The sequence below is a fragment of the Mandrillus leucophaeus genome, unplaced genomic scaffold, assembly GCF_000951045.1.
Source record: "Mandrillus leucophaeus isolate KB7577 unplaced genomic scaffold, Mleu.le_1.0 Scaffold210, whole genome shotgun sequence".
In the NCBI taxonomy this organism is placed as follows: domain Eukaryota; kingdom Metazoa; phylum Chordata; class Mammalia; order Primates; family Cercopithecidae; genus Mandrillus; species Mandrillus leucophaeus.
Window position 1 is genome coordinate 3,471,666 of NW_012102144.1, and position 22,933 is coordinate 3,494,598.

Consider the following 22,933-nt stretch of genomic DNA (forward strand, 5'->3'; position numbering starts at 1 on the left):
CCACATAATTGCTACAGCATCACCAAATCAGGGTTCTCACACTATCCTCTAGTGTTAACATACACTAGAGGATAGGAAGACGGGGTAGGGGCCAGCCTAGTCCGTGAGGAAAAGGCAGGTGATGAAAGGGTTTATCACGGCTGTCGGCAAGGCCATGGGGAAGGGGAGTCCCTGGAAGGGCTGTACCGAGGTCTCCCCGGGCCCAGCCCACAAAGCCCATGCTGGCTTTCTCAACACGCTAGCTCTCATTCCGATTGAGAAGAACCAAACAATTACGAGGCAGAAAAACTTCACTATGCGTGTTGATAACCACTGTTTTTCCCCTTATAAAAAGTACATTTGATTTGGAGAAAAGTCGCATTCTAAAAAGTCCAAAGGGAATTTTTTTTTTCTCATTTCCAAAGTTCTACTCTTTGCAACTTATCCAAGCATCCAATTACAAACACAACCTTCACAAAATCCCATTATACAATTCTCCAACTCAATTTTAGCACCAGAACTTTGCTATATTACAATAAAGCTTTTGGGTGAGGTCCTTCAGTTTCTATATCATCTATTTACTTTTTTTTTTTTTTTTTTAAAGAGCCAAGTCTTACTTTTGAACTTATTTAAAAAAAAAAAAAAAAGTGTTTAAGGAGCTTAGAGTAAGTCAGTTTTGCCTCTTGTTTTACTATAAAGGGAGTTTTTTCCACCATCATAATGGGACATTTCTGACAGATAGGCAGAATGCAAATGACAGATGGGTGGGCTGGCTATCAGCAGAAAGAATGACCCAGATAAGGGACAAATCCACAGTTGAATTCTGTGATCTCCAAATAAAGTGGGCAGGTCTAATCAGACCAAACACCCTCACTCGTGCACCACCAAAGCAACTTCCTAATCCCGCTGTGGCTAACTGCACAGTATCTTCAACTTAAATCAATGGTGAAAGAGGTAACTAAAACCTCTACTAGGGATCCCCAGAGTCATAAGTACTAAAATGAAGGCCAGCCTCAATATTTATTTCCCCTCCACCTGGTGAGAAAGAAAGAGAAAAAAAGGAGTAGAGGGCAAGGAGGTGGGGGAGCCTGGGTATTTTAAAAGACAGTTATGAGAGGGGAGGAGAGAAGAGGCGGAACAATGCCTTTCACTTGCAATTACCCAGCTGTGGCTTATTAAAGCTTTTGGCTGCACACTGAAATGACCTGGAGCACTTTTTTAAAAAACCACCACACCGCCTGGGCCCAACACTCACCCCTACTCTGCTCCCCAGCCCGCTAACTCGAGGTTTTGATTTAACCGCCCTGAGACGCAGACACGTAGTTTTTTTTAAGCTCCCCAGGTCATTCTACTATGTGAGCCACTGCTTAAACATTTGCCTAGCACTTTGCTGCACCTACCCTAGGCAGAGAAACAGAAGATGAGAAGAGAGGAGAGAAAATAAACTCTGCTGCTGTCCTCAACAGCTCCCGTAAGAGGAATGAACAGATACACATACAGGGGTTTTCTGTAAGCTTCAACTGGTTTATAGGAGGGTGAGCCATGATGGATATCTGCAAGTAAGATCCATTTTTGCACGATGTACAGACTCCTCTCCAATCTCCAACACCAGGTGGCCTCCAGGGTTCAGTGTAGAGAGCAGCAATGCCCCTCAGAGCACAGCAGCAATGCCCCTCAGAACACAGCAGCAAAAGCAGGCTTGCTTTACCCACAGCCCCAGAGGTGCTCAGTACAAAGCTGTCCGAGATAGCAAGAGTGTCTAACACTCCATGCACGTTCAGTATATACCAGACACTATACTGAGGACACATACTGTTTAGTTCATCCTAACTACCACCTTATAAGCAAGTATCATTTTATGAGTGAGAAAACTGAGGCCTGAGAGAACCTGCCCAGGTGACATAGCAAAGGTGATGCAGGCAGGACTAAAACCCAGATCTGATAGATATAGAGCCTTCTCTTCAGCAGTGTGCAAAACTGCCCCCTCTCTATAAAGCCCACATGATGACTGAATCAGGGTAACGTGAAGAGATCCATTTGTACCTACCTTTATCCTACCACTATGTGGAGAAGGAGCCCTGCTATTTACAAACCAGATTCTCAGCAGCCGTCCCTGAGGAAAAAATGTATCAGAGCCCCCAAAGAGACACTACAATAGGACAGCTAGTTGAGCAGAAGCCAGTGGCCCCTGAGAGGACAGCCCATGAGTACCTCGGGGGCTGCACACTTCACAGCACACATTTCATCTCCTAGTTGATGAAGCTGGGAAGAAAAAAAACCACAAACTGGCACCTTTATTTCAGCTGTTTGGGTTTGAAAGGCATCCAGGAAGTGAGGAAACTGCAGAGGAATTCGCCTTGAAGTGATGTCTTCGGGGGCAGATAGCCACTATCTGAGAATCTACTGGCACAATCAAACAAGTCTGGGCTCTGCCGAGACCTGATGACAAGAGTGTTTTTCCTCACTGTACCTTCCACAGATGGCCGGCATAATCAGCTTCGAACTGACATGAGAGAGAGAGAGGCAGAGACAGTGCGGGGAAGGACCTCCTGTTACTTCGCATCAATGAAAGAAAATCATACCAAGAGCTCCCCAAAGCAAGTTCACCTCGGGCTAGAAACAGGCTTTTAAAGCAAGGGCATTACAGAGGCACGCGGCACCACTTTGGGAGATGCGTGCTGCATTTGCAGGGTAGCAGCATCTCACTCCACACTCCAGAGTAACATCCGAGCCTTTGGGCCACAATACCAAGGCTTTCCATACCTAGTACAGTTTGAAATGTTAGCACTTAAAATGACAAGACCCTTCTAAGCTCCCAGACCACATACTTCCAAGGGTACAGTGAGCATAAGCCCCAGAGATGGAGAGAAATAACAGGATCCAACTTTGATGCCTGCTAGCTCTGTGACCTCGAGCAAGTTCCTTGCCCTCTCTGTGCCTTAGGTGCCTCATCTGTAAATTGTGCTTAACAGATCCTGTGTCTCATAGGACTGCAGAGTTGACACAGTAAGACAGGTCCTGGGAGGTCCCATAGAGCAATGCCTGCCAATATCAGTTTACCATATATGCTGACTGTCACTATTTTTTCTTCTCAAAAGGCTGAATACAAGACTGATGTTTGACCATTACTGAACAAAACACAAACAGCAATTTCATAGGACTCAATATACTGAGTAACCTATTCTATATTTAAAAACTCTTGCCTTTAAACAAGCAGGGGGAATCCAATATTCCCTATGTATGGCCCAACGACGACAGGCCTTATGAAGGAAAGGCCCTGCATAAACACAAACATATTTCTGCCACTTGGGCTACAAAAGCTGAAAATGGCTCCCAGGTGTGAGCAGACACAATAGGCCCTGCCTTCCCTGCAAGGTCAGCACACAGGTCAAAGTCAAGCCAGCCATTTTCGGATTAGGTGCATATGCACATGAGGCTTCCCAGCGGTAACTGGATTACAGAAGCCACCTGCAGGAAGTGAGGAGGGGGAGGGGGAGGAGGAGGAGGAGGAGGAAATGGTCCCAGTTGGAATGAGACTGTTGATATGGGCTGGAGCCAACCCCTTTCACACGGGAGATTGTGCAATGACAGAGCAGCTCTGCTTCCCGGCTCCATTTCAAGCAGCCCTGGAGGGTTTTCAGCATTCACTGCTGGAAGGAGTGGCACTTCCCCTCCGAGACCATCCACTGCTTCTCCAACATCGAGACCATCCACTGCTTCTCCAACATCGGGGAACAACCCGGGTCCCCACTGGATCTTGGGCTATATTTAAAGCTTACATGGTCATCAGGAAAAAGGAAAGAAAGAAAGAGGTGGGCGGGGTGGCGGAAAGGAAAAAAGCCCTACACTCGACAAAAGCTACCGAGTTTCCAAAAGAGGCAGTGATCTCTACAACCAAGCTCCTATTCCACGGGCTCTCCCCTTCCTCGGCTCCCCCAACCCCACAGCTGGTGTTCCCTTCACTTTCTCAGCAAATGACTTGCAGATGTACCTCTCATCTGGCTGGCTCACCACCCCCACTCTCAAAGAAAGGAGAAAAAAGGAAAGAAAAGGAAGGAAAATGACAAGTCATGACTGTGTAATTTGGCAGGCTGGCTGCGGAGGCCACTGCGGCTCTTTTCCCAGCGAAAGGCTCGCTTAGACTGGGGGCAAGTGGCAGTCTGCACTAAGGAATCCCTGGCAAGTTTCCGGGACAGAGAGCTGCTTTCTTTGTAAATTGGGTGTTTAATTTTCTATTTTGAGGCTCCTTGGTGGTATCTAGCATCTGATGAGGCTGCAGTTCTAAGAACCACGGGCCCTGCTCTTCCTTCCAACAGCGGCCTGCTGGCTCTTCATAAAAGCCTGCCTGTTGAAAAAGAAAAAAGGCAGGGAAGGGAGGGTGTGTGTTGGGGGTGGGGAGTGAGTGAGGGGGTGTATGTGTACACATATTGGCCTAAAAATGGAATTAGCCATGTCCTTTTCGTATTCCTCTGAATGCTCCTCCAAGTACCCAAAGTGTTGGCTGAACATTTAGGGTGTTCCATTTAATGCCTGTAACTTACACCTCCATGTAGGGGAAGAGGAAGGAGGTTTGCAGAACAGGGAGCCTCGGCTAAAATGTCGCTTCATCTGGGAACCTTCTTTGTCATATGCCCCATCAGTGACGGGCAGTGAGATGCCCCTTAGACATTCCCCAGCCCCTGTATGACAACTGTCTGTCCACCCAACTTCCTCTGCAGCTAGACTGCCAGTTCCTTGAGGGCAGTAACTCCAGGCCCATAGGACCCGACCTGTTTGCTCATGCCAGGCCTTGTGTGGGGCATGTGCCGGCCAACTTCACAGCAGCCGTACAGATGAGCCCACGGTCTCCATCATGAACCAGCTGAGGTTTCTTCCACTTTTTCATCTCTTTTGCCCACTGTTGACCTGGACCATAGTCCCCAGGCTGGGAAAATGGGAGGAGAGTAATCTGGCCATAAACAGTGCAGTGCTACAAAGGGGCAACAGGGCAGGTGTGGACCCCAGTAGGGTGGGGGAAAACACGCCCACCTTTCAGACACGCCTGTTAACTTCCATCTGGAAAAAGAGGTTCCATTCAAGTCTTAGCTGAGGATAAAGACTGATCAGATACGAGTAACGGATAATCAAAAGAACGGTAAGTGTGCTAAAACTGACTCCGGCCAGGGGAGAGGGGATGCTCAGCTATAAGGGGAGCTGCCAGCACTCACCGGCTGAGAGAATAACAGGGCTCCTGCCACGCTGGGCTGCTCACGAAGCGCTCTCCACCTCTGCAGTAGCCAGTGAAGGTCTGCTGGGGAGACTTGAGTGGTCACCAACAAACAGCAAATTAAGCACAAGCAAATGTGTAACAGCCATGGGCCTCAAACCCTGAGCCACCCAGGTCTGTTCTGTCCGTGGTACTGGAGCTCACTCTGCCCACTGCCCCAGAGCCTTTCTCAGAAGCCATTACCAGGGCCATAGAGACCCACTGTCCCAAACAAATGCCTGCCTCCACACTGGTGACATTAGGAGTGGATCTACATAATTTACTGTCCCCCAAGGCCTAAACAGCTTGGTCAGAACTGACACATGAGCCTTGGGGCTCCCCCCAGCCCCATATGAGCCCCAGCAGAGGTTCTCAAAGCCAGGTTCCCAGGCCAGCAGCAGCGGCAGCATCAGCTGGGAACTCATGAGCAAAGCAAATTCTCTTGTCCCATCTCAGACCCGTTGAGCCAAGCCAGAAACGAGGCTGAGACCCAGTGACCTGTGTCTCAGCAAGCCCTACAGGTGGTCTACCAGTGAGGGGAAGCTGCCATCTCCCAAGGGAACCGGCATGAGGTTTCATCCAGAAGAAACAATCAGTTCACATCAACAAAAACCTGGGCCAACAGGGCAGGAAGTGAATACATCTTTGAAAACTCAGAAGAGGAACAGAACTTTAGATAATTTTATTGTGTGTGTGTGTGTGTGTGTGTGTGTGTGTGTGTATTTCTCCCTGTTGTGCTGGTTTTTTTTTTGACTAGGGCTGTATCTTCCCCCTTTAGCATCAGGGAAACAAAACAGCTTCGGACTACTCAAGGAACAAAAGGCATTCACTTAAACTCAACCTGGGCCTTTTAAAACACAGCTTTGCTCACAGTTTCTTCCCAAAGTAGCTGCAGTCATTCACTCTGAACTCCACACTCTTAATGAGCATTCATGTTATTGCCAGAGCAATAAAATGCCAATAGCCCAGGTAAGGTTTACTTTTACACTGACACCCAAACGGACTGGCCATCCTTCAACAGTAAGGCTAAATCAGGTTGCTATGTGGGGGAAGCCTGTCCAAAGTAGCATGGGGACATATACTTGTTTTCATATTTTCTAACACCCTTGATTAGGTCCACTCTTAATCTGGTGACTGGTAGAGGGGCCAGCAGATAATTCCTCCGAAGGAAGAATGGGGTAACCCTTGGTCATGGGGAGCATCACTTCGACTGTACACACACCTATGGTACCCACAGGTCCAGCTAGCAATAAATGCACAAAGAGCTCCACCATCTGAGATTACCACTCAACTTTTAAAGACAAATTCTTATTTCATCCCTCCAAAGATAAACATCACATGCAAAAACGTTTCACATCAATTCTTTATTATGCCAGTGAAGGATGCCTTTCTTCAGGAGATGCAATATGGAGAAAGTTTTAAGGGCAGGCAGTGAAGAGAAGGGCAAGATGTCTCAACCCAGCTCCTTAAAGGATGGAGAATATGTCCCCCCATCCCCATATACACATGCAGTGGGAATGCCAGCCGCTGCCTGTGCCTCAGTATAATCTCACCTGTGCTTCAAGCCTGATTATTAACAACCTTAACTCAGGTCATGAGGCTGAGACTAACTTTGCGACATTGCATTCCAGGTCGCTTCCAGCTTGAGCCCTCTGAGGGACTCTCATTATTCCCCCCAGCCCTGAGCTGCAGCAGATCACAGCTGCCTCTCTCTAAGGCTTACTCTTTAATTATGCTTTAATGCGAATTGATCTTTGCATTAACGAGCCTGTAAAGAAGATTGATTTCGCCCCCTTCTTTTCCAGAGGGTTTGCTAGGTACCCTGAGAGTTAAGTATTCCTATTGATTTTACTTCACCAACAGATCCAGCCAAGAAGAGGGCTCAGGCCTTCGCTGCCTCAGATCCCTCCAACCCCAACCAGGGATTCGTCCACTCTTCACTCGCCCCCAGGGAAGGGGGGAGGTGACCACCTCCCCTTGATCACAGGTAGGACACTGCATTTCTTTCCTTCCAAGTTTTATTCTCCAGAAATTACAATAGAGGGATGTTAAGTATCCTACCCTATCCTATCCTCCCCTATGGCCTTTTTTCCTTTTTTTTTTTTTTTTTTGAGACACTCTAGCCTTGTCTCCCAGGCTAGAGTGCAACGGCGTGATCTCAGCTCACTGCAACCTCCACCTCCCAGGTTCAAGCGATTCTCCTGCCACAGCCTCCCGAGTAGCTGGAATTACAGGCGCCTGCCACCACACCCGGCTAATTTTTGTATTTTTAGTAGAAACAGGGTTTCGCCATGTTGGCCAGGCTGGTCTCCAACTCCTGACCTCGGGTGATCCACCTGCCTCAGCCTCCCAAAGTGCTGGGATTACAGGCATAAGCCACCATGCCTGGCCTTCCTATCCCTTTCATTTAATCACTTTTTCTTCAGCTAAGAGGTCACAGCAAAATATAAAGCCACCTCAGATATTTTTATTAAGTTATTTATATACTAAGTCTTGCAGGTTCATTTGTTAACAGGAGAGAAAAATGCTTTCCTCAAAAAGTTTTCAAGCAAGTGGTTACCAGGGACTAGGGTGAGGGATATGGGAAGTGACTGTTGAAGGAGTATGGGTTTTTCTTGGCGGGGGATGGGGGGTGATGAAAATGTTCTAGCATTCTGTAGTGGTGATGGTTGTACAACACTGAGAATGTACTACAAGTGGCTTTTAAATGGTAAGTTAATGGTAAGTTTATCTTTTTAAATTTTCTGATTTTTTTGTGAGTATATAGTAGGTATATGTATTTATAGGATACATGACATGTCTTGATACAGGCATGCAGTGCATAATAATCACATCATGGAGAATGGGGTATCCACGCCCTCAAGCATTTATCCTTTGTATTACAAACAATCCAATTACACTCTTAATCATTTTTAAATGTACAATTAAGTTATTATTGGCTATAGCCACCCTGTTGTGCTATCAAATAGGTCTTCATTCAATTTTTTTTTTTTTTTTTTGAGGCAGAGTGGCCCAGGCTGGAGTGCAGCAGCACGATCTCGGCTCACTGCACGCTCCGCCTCCCAGGTTCACGCCATTCTCCTGCCTCAGTCTCCTGAGTAGCTGGGACTATAGGTGCCTGCCACCACGCCCAGCTAATTTTTTGTATGTTTAGTAGAGACAGGGTTTCACCGTGTTAGCCACGATGGTCTCGATCTCCTAACCTTGTGATCTGCCCGCCTTGGCCTCCCAAAGCGCTGGGATTACAGGCGTGAGCTACCGCACCCAGCCATTCTTTCTATTTTTTTGTACCGATTGACCATCCCCACATCGCCTCCTCACGCCCCGGTACATTTATCTTATATCATTAAAAAAATAGTTTTGAAAAACATTTTTTCAAGATTAGAAGTAAAAGGCGTTTCAACGTGTTTTCAAATGCAACATAAACCTAATAAATTTTAATAGCAATATTACAAAGTCACAATTAATTGCGTGCCCCTAAATTTTGCCTAGGTCTTCCTGCTGGTCGAGGACACAGGCTGGGGGAGAGCAAATGACAAGGCACCATAAAGGGATGAGGTCTAGAACAAACCAGCTGGAGAAGTTGTTAGGTGGACAAGGCCAACCCTATGGGTAACATGCTGCAGTCCATGCACAGGAGACAGAAGCTAAGGCCGACTATACCACATGCATTTTTACTCCCAGGACTGAAAAATTCAGTGATTTTCACTGTCACCAATCTTCTCAATGGTACAAGTGCAACAACACCACACGAAAAGCAGGGATTTTTCCTTAACAGAAATGTCATTTATGCATCAGACAAAATTACTGTTGCTGTGGGAATTGTAACATGAGTTTCCTGGATTTCAAATTAAAAAAAAAAAAAAAAATGTCAAACATAAAAATCTACTGGCAGCTTCTGCCCCCATTTAACAAAAGTCTGTTTCTTTTTCTCAGCACTATTTTATGAAATTAGCTCCCTCACCGGAACCCAGTCTTATTAAGAGCTTTCCTCGCGTTCTATGCTTTCTGTTTATTAAGGACAAATGGCTCCGGCATTATCCTCAGAACAAGACGCAAATAAATCTGTTCCTTGACAAATATGTTAATTGAATTAGATTCCTTTAATCAGAAGGTATTAACCAATTGAAATTTTGCTGTATGACTCCAGTTCCCAAAACTATGGAAGTCTCTTTTGAAGCCCTGATAGAAAAAGCCAGGTGCAGAGCACTGCCTCTTCCCACGAGGCTCTCCCAACGGTGCCACCCAGCTCAGGAGGGCTCTGGTGTCTGGGAAGTCGGCTCGCTCCTGCATAAGCAGAATGAAACACAGAGAGAAAGGGCCAACTTTCAGAGGCAAAAGTCCATAATTACAGGTGTCCGAGCTGAAAATTAACAAACCTACTACTTCTGTGAAAAGATAGAAAGCAACAACAGTGGTTATTGGTCAGAGGGTAACTATGTCTTTTGTGATGTTATTGCCCCCACTCTCAACTTTCGGGTCACAAAGAGAATACACAAGCTTCGAGGGTACTTCTACCATCTGCTTCAACTTCCTCATTCAACGAATGAGAAAAAAAGCAATGTATGTATCCCATGTCACAACTACATTAGAGACGGCAGGACCCACACCTGGCCCCGACTTTTCTGTGATGCATCTACCTATAAACTTGTCCCAAGAAAGTTGTCTGGGCTCCTATCACTCACATGGCCTCAGCAGACATTTGCTCTATTCTCTCTGCACATTTTGATTATTTTTTTCTGATCCTCTGTCTGCCCACAAAAATGGAGTAAGAATTTGAGGATTAAGGACTATAAGCATCTAACTATTAACTACCACATTTTCAAATGATGTGTTGAGGCTTCCGCTTCTCCTTGGGACAGCCTCTGGGCCACAACCGCAGGGGCACAAAAAGTGCCTGCTAAATATTTACAGAACACGTGACACCCTTCAGTTCACTAGTTCCGAAAAGTAACAGACACATCAGCAAAACCTGCTGTTCAAAGCCTGGATGACCGGAATCATCATGTGGACGGGGCTGCTAAGTCTTCTGCCTTCATTGGTTAGGATGAGGAAGGTGGTTCTTTGGGCTATAAAACGACGCTCATCCACTGCCTGCTCTGTTGTTTTCTCCCTTGTCCTTCGCACGGTCCACTTGGGAAATACAGAAAAGGCATGAAGGATTATCAATAATCCAGCCGCTCAGATGTCACACTGCTAACCTAACTTGCCAGCACTGAATCCAGGCATCCAGTCTAAGAACGGGGAACACAGGCACCTCAGAGAAAACCAAGATAAAGCCCCTTCAGTTTCTGTCGTTTCAGAGAAATCACTGACCAAATCAGGTGATGTCCAACTTCAGGCCAAAGAGCTGGCTGCCAGTGCTAACCTGCATTTTCCAAACTGAATCCAAACAGGGAGCAAGTCTTTTTTTTCTCTCTCTTGCTTTACATATTTCAATGCTGTCTAATGGAATAGCAGGAACAAGGCCAAACAGCCCCACTTCTCTTGGCACTTGGGCCAAGGAACAGAAATATATTTTTAGTCAGCAGAGCAAGGTGCAATTCGAACTGCCACAGGCCCATGGGGCGAGCTGGGGGCCCTGCCTGCCTCTGGCACAGCGTGGTTCAGAGTCACCTGCCGTGCTCCTGCCCCGAGTGCATGGGGTTATATAAAGGAGTGATGCAAAGGCATTTGTATCCGGTCTCAGTTCCACTTCTCACTTTTGCAACTTAGAAGACCTCCAGGGAGGCTCAGTTTCTTCTCTGATAACACAGAGATACTCTCTGTGGCCGTAGCTTCCTCACCATGTGAGGAACAGGAGGAGTTACATCAGCATTTCTCAAACTTGAACTCGTGGACAAACGGCCAGGGCCCTTGTTAAATGGAGCTTCTGATCCAGTAGTGTTGGCATCAAGTCTGAGGTTCTGCATTTCTAACAAGCTCGAGGCTAACTCAATACTGATGGTCCATGGCCTGTGTTTTAAGCGGCAAGGAGCTCCTAGCATCTTCAAGTGCTTTGCTTTATTGACACACAACAGGTTATCACATCCCTATTAGCCTCACATAAGATGAACTCATTGATTAAGCCAAAAATTAAACACCTTCCAGATGCTGGGCCCACATACCAGGTGGGTACAAAATAAAGTCAGACCTTTACCCGTCAAGGGAACAATGGGCCACAAACCTTCCTTCCAGCACTTTACAGGAACAAGGACTGACTCTTAAATCCTGTGGCCTTAAAGGTGAGATCCTGCCAAGATCCAAGGAGCTAGGTGACAACTAGCTACCAGCCAACAACAGTATCCACCATTTGTCAAACATTTCCACACAATGCTGGGAGCTTCATATACATTCCACTCCCCCAGGTCTCATTTTCTTCATGTATCAAATGGGTCAAAAACCATTATGTAAATGAGAGAAATGAGGTTCAGAGAGACTAGGTCATCTGTCCAGGGCACACAGTGAGTTGCAATTCTAACCTCCCACATTCTCCTGCAATCCCACAATGCCATGAAAAGGGTTAAGCCCAAGACCATGTTTCACAGGGACACAGCAGCTCCTGAACACAGGGCGTGCTGCCAGCCAAAGATCCAAGATCTGTAAGCTATGCCAGCACTCTTATTAATAGCACCTTCCTGCAAAGTTTCTCTGCTCGGCCTGCCAAGCCTCAGTATTGAGATTAAGATTCACACAGGTGAGCAAACGAATTATAAAACCAGCAAAATCAGAATAAAATTAAACTATGCAAGCCTGGAGTGGAAACAGGAAATTCAGTGTGAAGAGGGAGGTGCTCTGCTGGGGACGCTGCCAATAAAATCTGGCAGAGAAAATTGCTGGACTCATGGCTGGTTTATCTGGAAAGTCTTCTGGGCGAGTTTAAAACAAGCAAGCTCCTCCACCTGACTGCTGAAGAAATAGGGGTAGGACCAGTGCTCAGTTCTCTAGCAAAAGTCTGTAACAGCACAAATGATAGTATTCCCAATGGGTGCCTTCCTGTCTTTTTAGCTAAGGCCCTTCATTTGCTTTTGCATTTCCAGTGTGCTGTGTATAAAAAATAGACTGTATCTTATCTAACACTTGACCATGACAACATACTTTTACATTGATCCCAGACGCCTGGGGGTACTTTCTTTTTCTTAAAGCCATAAAGTAAACTGAGTCACATTACCAAATTCACTGGCGCAAAGATGAGCTTGCTGTCTTATAATTGACACTGCTTCCTTTAACTCCAGTTTTATTTGAAGTTGCAGCTTAATCAACCACAGAAGCAAGAAATCTAGTTCCATATACCTCTGGACATTAAAAAAAAAAAAGACCTACTTTCTTGCAAATTAAAGATGAGGTAAAACTTCCAGCTTTTAATTCTGCAAACCCCAAAAGAAGCAAGCAAAGCATCTGTCGTAATCATTAGGGCCACATGAAGAGAGGTCTTTCTTCACCAGCGAGCACATGAACTCAAGTTATCCTGCCACAAGGTATCAGCAAGGCAACAAACGCCATGGCCCCACCACACAACCCAGAGTCCCCCAAACGGCACCACTTACAGAAAGAGAGAGACGACATGTGATGAAGCAGCGCCCAGGGATGGTATGGCTGTCAACTCATTATTATTGAGGTACCTGTAACAACAACAAGAAATTAATCATGTAAAGCATTTAAATTAGTCTGAAATCATACGCATACGAGAGAAATAAACAAACGTTGCTGAATCTGCCACAGTAAACCTATATCCTAATGTTGGAGAAAAGAGAAAGAATTTAGCAGTGGGTTTTCAAAGGGAAAGAAGTCGCATGAGGTCACAAAAACTAGCTATTGATCACACCCATGGCTAGAAATAAACACTAACGGGAAGCATCTCCTATCTGCCATCAGCTTCCCATAGAACTCAGAAATCAAGACAAGGAACGGTGAGAACAAGCCAAGAGGCAGGTTCGGGACAAAAGTGCCCCTAAGATCATCGGTGAGAACACTCCCCGTGGGCCGAAATTTGCCCTTGCAAAGGGCAACAAGTGTGGAACAAGAGCCAGAGACTCACATCCTGGCTCACATGGAGTTCTGAGGGGCTTGGGACACATGGGGCCAATTATTTCAGTGCCTCATCTGTGAAATAACAAGGGAACTGGACTCAGGGACTCTCTTCCATTTGAGGTTCCAGCTGGACTCTGATGAGCCTCTGGATGCATCCCCCAGAAAAATGAACATATATGCACACACTTTTGTGCATAAACACTTTGAAAATTCTCCACAGACGAGATTTGCTCTCCAAGCTCCCTTCCTGCTCAAATAGTCCAAATCTGTATTTCCATAGTTAATATCTCTTAACGGAAGGGGAAACCCACGAACCAAAGCTCAGCTCGCCTGGTCTGCCCCCAGAGGCTGTGCAATCTGGCCTCCTTACATGGACATGTATTTCCAAATCTGGGAAGAGAATCCAAAATCAGACTTGCAAAGTGAGCCCAACAATCCTGAAGAAAACCAAAGCACAGTGTTCAGGCTTTCTGCCAGGTGATGGGCTAGAAATAAATTACTTGCAATGCAAAGTCAAGGGGATAAAACTCAGTTCTCTTATTCTCAGTTTTTTAAGGGAGGTACATCTAACACAGAGCATCTTGTTTCTGTTTGAAGACAAGGCAACTGAAATGACAGCTGTACTCATACAAGTATACAGCTAGCATGTGCTTGAATAGAATAATCTGGTTGTCTGCCATCTTTTATAGAAATGAATAGAAGGAAAAAAAAAAAAAAAGGAAAGGCCTTGAATTATCCCATTTGCTTTCTTCAGTGCCAAAGCCAGTTAGGGATGAAGCTTGGCAATTACTGGGCTGTGGGACACAGAATGCCTGTTTCAATAGCTTCATGGCTGAAGCATCTGGCAGAGAGAAGACAGATCCGTATCATGTGGCAAATCCTTTCTCCACTTAAAGGGCCCTTGTTTGTGTGTTGAAACAGACAATTAATTACTTTAACAGTCTCTTATCTGACTGCCCCCTAAATCAGATTGTTTCTGCTTCACCTTTTATCTCCTCCAACCCTGCTGTGATCCATTTCCCATCCACATGCAGGGACACTGAAAACTCTCCATTAGTCTTAATCTCAGCTAATAAATTGTCATAGTACCCATCAACGCGCCTATTATTACAAGAGACCCCCAGGTTTTATCAGAGCAAGAAAAACAAAGGTCGGGCACCTGCTGCCAATCAGGCAGCTTGCCTAAGAACTCTTTCGTTGCTTGCGATTTATTCTGAAACACAGAGAATGATGGTAACAAAAACAAACGCAGATAAATTAATGAAGGCTGACTATGTGCCAGGCACAGCTCTAAGAGTTTTTCAGTATATTCATGCATCTTTACAGCCCTCGGAAACAGGTCTCAGGAACATTTCCACTGCACCAATGAGGAAACTGAAACACAGACGTTAAGTAGTTTGACCAAGGTCGCCAGCAGTAAGTGGTAGTGACCCAGGGTGCCTAGCCCCAAAGTCTAGGTTCTTCCTCATTACCTTCTAGTTCTTTATTTCAGCAAAAACTCAACATGCCTCATGCACTTTCACCATCACAACAACTTTGAGTCAGGTACCAGGGTAACTACTACCATTCTCTACATTACAGGTAAGTTCTCTAGGCCAGTTTAAGTCACTAGCCTAGGATCACACAACTAGAGAGGACCTGGCCAAGAGCTGAAAAAAGTATGACAGAGAGGAGAGCAACATGCTCAAAGGCCAGCTGGAAAGCTCGTAATCCCTTAGTGTAACAGCACAGTTGTTCTTCAGCCAGCTTAGGATCTCACTTGATTTTAAACCTGAAACAAAGCATAGGGACTTCTCTGCAGGGGGCTACGCCTGATGAGCTTGGTCTCAGGCCAGGCCTACCGTATCTGTGACAAACTGCTCCACCCAATTTCACAGAAATAAATGAACAAGGGAAGGGGGCATCATGATATTTCGAAACGTGACAGATCTGCTGGAAGTGGAGCATAGGGGGGCGGTGGACCAGGGCTGGAGCTCAACTGGGCCTTGTATGTCTAGATGAGCAGCCCCGAGTCAACAGGCTCAGTCAGAAACAGCAGGCTCTGGTGGCATCAGGGCTGCCTGACTTACAGGGAGGACACTCGGAGCCCCCAGGAGAGGCCCTGCCCAGTAAGCTTACTTCCAGATCATTTCTACTGAAAAAAGAACCGCTATTCTGAGTAAGTCTGTTAGCTCCACCACTGCTGGCCCCCTTTTTGTTCACTCTGTCCCCTGTTGAAACAAGAAGACTCTCCTCAGAAGGCAGCAAAGGCCCAGCTCACTCTGAGATGCAATGAACTTCTTGCCAGACTGAAATAGAGACTGGTCAAAAATAGCACAGCTACAGCTTTGAGGGGAGAGGCACTCAGGAAGTTTAGCAGAGTCTCCATGAAAAAGGAAATTTTCAGAATTAAAGACTGTGCCTGAGGAAATTTTTTTAAATATCTAGGGTTGTACAGTCTTCTAGCCCTCACCCCTTAGCCGCCATCCCTCCCCAATTTACTTCCCCCGCTGACTCCCATCTCCCCACAAAATTTACTTCCATCCAAGGCCCTAAAAATCTCTCTGAAACGTCTGGCCTCTATTGCTAAACCTTTTCCTGATGATTCAGGATTAAGAAGTGCCTCAGATGCACAGGGGTTTTGGAAGCAGGGCCACTTAAAAACTGTATTCTGCTTTAGTTACTGGAGAATAATGTATACTAACAAATTGATTTGGTGAGACTTTATGATACATGGTTTCTACACAAGATAGCCAGATAAAATTATTTTAGCATAGGATACAATTACTTTAACAAAATAAACAATAATAAAGGTGAACATCTACTATGTGCCAGATTCTGTCCTACGTTTTCTATGTGCAATATCTCACTGAACAATATGCCAACACTTTGAGGAAAATACTAAATTATCACCTCTCTTTAAGAAAGGAAACTGAGGCAGTTACAGAGCAGGGATTATTAGGATGGGATTATACGGCTCAGATATTTAAATCAGACAGATCTTGGTTCACTCAACTCCAGTTGTATCCTTTATCAATCCAATGGTAAACATGTCACTCAGTCTTGCTCTCCCTTACTTCCCTCTTCTGAGGAATGTAAATAATACAAGTACCAGCTTTGTAGGGTTTTGGGAGGATCCAGCTGAAATAATTAAACCTAAGATCTTAGGATACAGCCAGATACACAGAATATGCTTAAGAGGTGGCAGTAGGGCCAGGCATGGTGGCTCACACCCGTATCCCGGCCCTTTGGGAGGCCAAGGCGGGAGGATCGTTTAAGCCCAGTAGTTCAAGACTAGCCTGGACAACATGACAAAACCCATCTCTACAAAAAATTAGCCAGGAGTGGTGGTGCATGCCTGTAGTCCCAGCTACTCAGAAGGCTGAGGTGGGAGGATCACTTGAGCCTGGGAATTTGAGTCTGCAGTCAGCTATGACCATACCACTGTACTCCAGCCTGGGCAACAGAGTGAGATCCTGTCTCCAAAACAACAACAACAACAACAAAAAAGTGATAGTAATTCACAGCTAAAAAGCAGTACCCCAAAATGACAACCCTCATTATTTCAACCTCTTCCTAAACATACTACCATCCCCCACACCCCTGCTCACACACACCCACTGTGGGGAGCAACAGCCTGACAGAAAGGGATGAGCCACAAATACCCAATGGCAGGGCACACTTGAGGCTTCCTCACCAGGTCAGTGGCCCTGGCAAGCACACGGCAGCACCCACAGCAGGCACTCGTGGGCCAGGCGGCAGTAATGTGATCTGAGGGCAGTTTCTACAGAGGACTATATAAATAGCCCCTCTTATTAATAGAGGAGCCTGCTGGCCAGGACCCCAGCTGGAGGCACTCCCTGGTGGGCTTTCCTCAGGGCTGTGGGCAGTGAAGACCGTGTGGCTTGGACACAGCTGCACAAGTGTCCTCATGTCCTCCAGGGGCCTCGCCTTCTCTCTCCAGCCGGCACACGATGTCATGTGGTTCTGAGGCCTCCAGAATAAAACCACTGCTAAACCACCGCCTGCTGTTTTGCCAGCCTGTGGCTCCATTCTCACTGAGGGCTACAGACTGAAGGCTCTGTAAGGTCTGGGAGAGCTGACAGCGCCGAGGCAACACTGGAGACTGGTTAATTTTGAAGCAATAGCGTGTCAGCTACGATTTTTTTTCTTTTTTGCAATATCCTTCCCCACCTCCTGACGCCTCACACCTAACAGCCTCTTTCTGTCTCCATGACTTTTCAGAATTCCCTTAGGGAAAGGCCTGGGTCTTTATCAGTGAGAAGTTCTACTATTCTAGGCATCAGGGAATTCATCTCATCCATCTCACAGAACAGGGAGTGACACCAGGGATAGGAAGCACAATGGCAAGACATTCAACCTATCAGCCTGCAAAGATTCATTTCTAAACAATGCACCCAGCTTGGAGGGCTGGGCAGTTCCAAAAGTAGCAGGAGGGAAGAGGGATAACATTCAGTGAGCCTCTCCCATGTGCAAGGCCCTGTGCATCATCTTAATAACTATAATAACATCAACAAAGTGTTATGATGTCAATGTTACAGAAGAAAGAAAGCAAACGCTGAGGCACTAAGTAAACTGTCTAGGGTCTCAGGACCCTAGTAAGGGGCAGAACCAGAAATCAAACGTGAGTCTGCTTGCTACCAAAATGAGAGTTTTTCCCACCACATCACATTGAATCCCTAAGATATGACCTCTGTCTTAATACTCCCTATACTTGGAAAGTACTGTTGCCATAGAGCGTGTGGACCAGGATTACACTGGAGAACATAGGTCAAATTCTACCACTCACTAGCCATGCAGTTTCAGCCAAATCCCATGCCTCAGTTCCTCTTTATCTTCAGTTGACTGTGAGGGTGAAGATGAAGGATGTAGGAAATTAAGGTAGTGTAGCCTCAAGGTTAGCACAGGTTTTGAATTCAACTCTCAAGCTTTACCAACCATGTGACACTGTGCAAGTTTCTTTAACTTTTCTAAGTATCTGTTTCCTCTTCTGCAAAGCAGAGAAACTCCTTTTATTTTTCTTACTTTTTTTTCAGAGACAGGGTCTTGCTCTGTTGGGTGGAGTGCACAGTGTGAACATGGCACGCTGAAGTCTCAATCTCCTGGGCTCGAGCAATCTTCAGGCTGCAACCTCCCAAGAACCTGGGATTACAGGCATGGGCCACTATGTCCAGCTAATTTTTTATAGAGACAAGGCATCACTTTGTTGCTCAGGCTGGTCTCAAATTCCTGGGCTCAAGTGATCCTTCTGCACCCAGATGAAAAAATGCTTACAAAGAAAATGTTTTAAGGGGCTGAGTGTGGGGCCTTACACCTGTAATCCCAGCACATTGGGAGGCTAAGGCGGGCAGATCACATGAGGCCAGAGTTCGAGACCAGCCTGGCCAACATGGCGAAATCCCATCTCTACTAAAAATACAAAAATTAGCTGGGCATGATGGTATACACCTATAATCCCAGCTACTTGGGAGGCTGAGGCATGAGAATCACTTGAACCCAGGAGGTGGAGGTTGCAGTGAGCTGAGATCACGCCACTGCACTCCAACCTGGGTGACAGAGGAACACTCCATCTCAAAAAAAAAAAAAAAAGAAAGAAAATGTTTTGTATCAGGCAAGGTGTGGTGGCTCATGTCTGTAATCCTAGCATTTTGGGAGGCCGAGGCGGGCAGATCACCTAAGGTCAGGAGGTCAAGACCAGCCTGGTCAACATGGTGAAATCCCATCTCTACTTAAAATATAAAAATTAGCTGGGCACGGTTGCAGGCACCTGTAATCCCAGTTACTCGGGAGGCTGAGGCAGGAGAATCACCTGAACCGAGGAGGCGGAGGTTGCAGTGACCCAAGATTGCGCCACTGCACTCCAGCCTAGGAGACAAAAGCCAAACTCCATCTCAAAAAAAGAAAAAACAAAATGTTTTATATCACAGAGTTGGTGTTAGGGTTAAGTGATGTCATATTCCCCAAAGGTTTATTAGCACACTGCTACAATTACTGTGACTGTTCCTAAGTGAGAAATATATTTTTAAGACTCATAACCAGTATCTCCAATGAAGATACTGGTGGGAGTGCTCAGTTCTAGAGCTGGGTGAGTTCTCAGTTCTAGAACTCTAAGAAGTGCTGAGTACAGGCTGCAGGTCATGGGAGCCAAAATAAACGAAAGTTGAAAGTCTGTCTAGGCAAGGAACAAGAGGAACAGGGAGTTAGAACAACACTGATAATGCTCACCAGAGCATGTCCCATGCCTGCCCCTGACAGACAGGGGTCAATGAGGGTTGAAACCATAAAAGGACCTAGCCTCTGGCCACATCCCCCTGCCCTCTTGCATGCCAGGCACAGTGGCCCTCAGCCTGCTCCCTTCTTGAGGCTTTGTACTTGCAGTGCTCCCTGTCCTCATCATTCACACCTGCTCAGTCATTACCTTCCTGATCATACTGTTTCTGTTATCATGCCTCCAAAATTCTTCATACAAAAAATACTCCCACATTACTCTGTTCTATTTCCCCCATACCACTTATCTCCAGTAAGTCTTACCGGTTTCCTTATTCAGACCATGGCTTCCCTCCACTTAATGTAAACTCAGTGAGAGGAGAGGTTTGTCTGCAGGGTTGGAATTGGGTAGGGAGGGGCACAAAATTCAAGAGACAGCCAAAAACCCAATCACCAAGACAAATACTATATTAATGTAATATTTTTTAAATATGAAGATGAATGCAAAACAAAATTCATGATGAACAAAATATGAAAAGTTTAAATCAAGACAAAATCAGCAACAGCACCATGTGAAGCCATCCTGGAACCGGAGGCAAGAGGATAGGAATTAGTAATACTAATCCTATCTTGATCTAAGCTTTTTATATTTTACTCATTTTTCTTTTTATATTCATTTTGACTTTCAAAATACTCTATCAAAATATCCTTTATCTTGACTGCTGAGTCTCTGGTGTCCCCACAAATTATGCGCCTGTGTTGGGTGCCTCACTTGCCTCTCCCCAGTCCCAGCCCTCTTTGTGTCTTGTTCACTCCTGTAGCCCCAGCACCCAGAATAGCGCCTGGACAGAGCAGATGCTTAAGTATTCAATGAAAGCTTGAATGATGCTAGAGAGAATTCCCCAATTTTGTCCAATCCTAAAAGAAAACACTAAGTTTGCAGATGTACACAGAATTTGAATATATTCTAACCACAAGCATTAAAGACAGCTTGGATTAGGGAAAGCACTGGGTTACAAACCTAACAAGCTCCATGATGGACTGAGTTTATCACCTTGGTGACTATGATGGGCTGAACTGTGTTCCCCTAGAGTTCATATGTTGAAGCTCTAACCTCTAGTACCTTAGAATGTGACTGCATTTGGAGATGGTGTCTTTAAAGAGGTGATGGGCCCTGATCCAATAGGACTGATGTCTTTATAAGAAGAGGAAATCTGGACACACACAGAGACACCGTGCATGCACACAGAGGAGAGAGCACGTGAGGGCACAGTGCAAGGCCTCGGAAGAAACCAACCCTGCCAGTACCCTGATCTTGGACCTCCTGTGTCCAGACTGTGAAAAGATGAATTTCTGCTGTTTAAGGCACCCAGCCTGTGCTATTTGTTTGTTATGGCAGCAGCCTTAGCAAACTAACACAGTGACCCACTTCAAACTTCCTTTCCCCTGCCACGGGCTCACTGATCCTCTGGGAGAATGACAGTCCTAGAGAAACCATTTCCAAGGCTCCTTCCTGTTCTGATGCTTCTTTAACTGTAGAAGCCCAAACCTTTTTAAAACAAAAGCAGAAATTATAAACGCCAATCTAGAGAATCTGGAGATGAGGGTACGGAATGCACGTATTTTACAAATTGTACCAGCTGATGAAATTCAAATTTATTTAGATATGTCATCAATAATGAAATCAAAGAATAACAAGTAAGCCCGGGTGCAGTGGCTCACACCTATAACCCCAGCACTTTGGGAGGCCAAAGCAGGAGGATCACTTGAGGTCAGGAGTTCAAGACCAGCCTGACCAACATGGCAGAACCCCATCTCTACTAAAAAAATTAGCTGGATGTGGTGCCACACACCTGTAGTCCCAGCTACTCGGGAGGCTGAGGCAGGAGAATGGCGTAAACCCAGGAGGCGGAGCTTGCAGTGAGCGGAGATCGCACCACTGCACTCCAGCCTGGGGGACAGAGCAAGACTCCGTCTCAAAAAAAAAAAAAAAACCATAGTGTACAGTTTGATCCTGAAATTACATATGTACACGTGATAGTTTTTACTAGGTGTTCACAATGGGTATGCCTGGGTGAGAATACTGGTGATTTTCATTCTTCACACATTTCTGTAGTTGCCAATTTTTCTACAGTATGTATACTACATATATGTGAAGGTTTCTATAAAGTCTCCATGGAATTAAAATACCTGATAATCCTAACATCCACATCAAAAACAGAATACATTAAAAGGAAGAAAAGATTGCAGCCTGATTTACAAGACACTGCAAGGGACAGCAAGCCTAGAGCTCCAAAGGCAGTCATCCTAGCTCTGCTTGGAGGTGGAGGGGAACAGGTAAGCCTCTATAGTCCATCCTTCCATAACTTTACTTCCTGGGAAATACAGGTGGGCTGGCATTACATGCCACTGTTGAGTAGGCTGATCAGCTTTCCCGGGAACTGTGACAAAGTACCAGCCCAGGTTGTGTCACTCCAGTTACAAGGCTTCCCACAATGGAGGGACTCTGCTATACACCCACCATGCGCCCAGGATTTCCAGGAGCTCTATGCCTGCTGAGTTGTAACACACCCTTTATGGACAGCCTAGGAAGAACGGAGAGCCTAGGGAAAGGGAGAGATAAGCAGGAATAGAATTTGTCAACACAGCCCATACACAAATGTTCCTTCCTACAAGTTTAGACTGCAGATCTAGGGGAGTGAGTGATGCTGCAACACGAGAGGATTTTCCCAAAGAGCTCTCCATCCTTCCAACCACCAGAGGTTTAGGGGAAGACTCACACTTCCTGTAGATTTGGCAAGTCCTCAAAACCAGCAGGGTCAATCTCAGAGAGTTTGTTGTAACTCAGGTTTCTGGTAAAGACAGAGAGAGAAAAAAAAACGGAATCAACACTTGGCATCATACCCAGGATTCAGAAATCTTCTCTTGTCCTGCTCCCCCAACCCTCAAAATCCAAGCCCCCACCCCAGGATCATGTGTTAAGTAACCGTATTGATACTGAGATTCACAGACAAACCCCTCCCCACCTACATCCATAAATAAGGCACTCCAAGCAACTCTGTGAAAACCCAGATGACCTGAGATGGGCTAAACCCAAATGAATTTCAATCAGTATCATTTCACTATTAACAACTTAGAAAGAAATTCCAAGGTAAGCCAGTCCCTGGTCCAAACGCTTTGCACCATATCAAGTCCAAGGCTATTCTTAATGGCATTTTTTTTAAAATTAATGTTTTACTAAGTATCAACATCAAGCAGCAGTAAAGGAGAAAAGGGGGGGGGGAAACTGCTTCATTGTCTAAACCAGTGGCTCTCAACCAGGTATGATTCTGCCCCCCAGAGGACACTTGGCAACGTCTGGAGACATTTTTGGTTGTTGCAACTGGTGGCAGGGAGCGGGGCGTGTTACTGGCATCTGATGAATAAAGGCCAAAGATGCTGTTAAATATCTTACAATGCACAGGCAGCCCTGCACAACACAGAACTGCCCAG

At 45.8% G+C, this 22,933-nt stretch overlaps 1 protein-coding gene across 1 annotated transcript in view; it reads right to left on the bottom strand.

Annotated features, from left to right (window-relative positions):
- Positions 1 to 22,340, bottom strand: part of LRIG1 (leucine-rich repeats and immunoglobulin-like domains 1) — a 92,628-nt gene extending 70,288 nt beyond the window's left edge. The window contains exons 1-2 of the mRNA XM_011980359.1: positions 22,222 to 22,340; positions 12,751 to 12,825 (exon numbers count right to left, since the gene is read on the bottom strand). Coding sequence (XP_011835749.1) covers positions 12,751 to 12,825; positions 22,222 to 22,340 — 194 coding nt within the window. The remainder of the gene's footprint in view (positions 1 to 12,750; positions 12,826 to 22,221) is intronic.
- Positions 22,341 to 22,933: the final 593 nt, after the last annotated feature.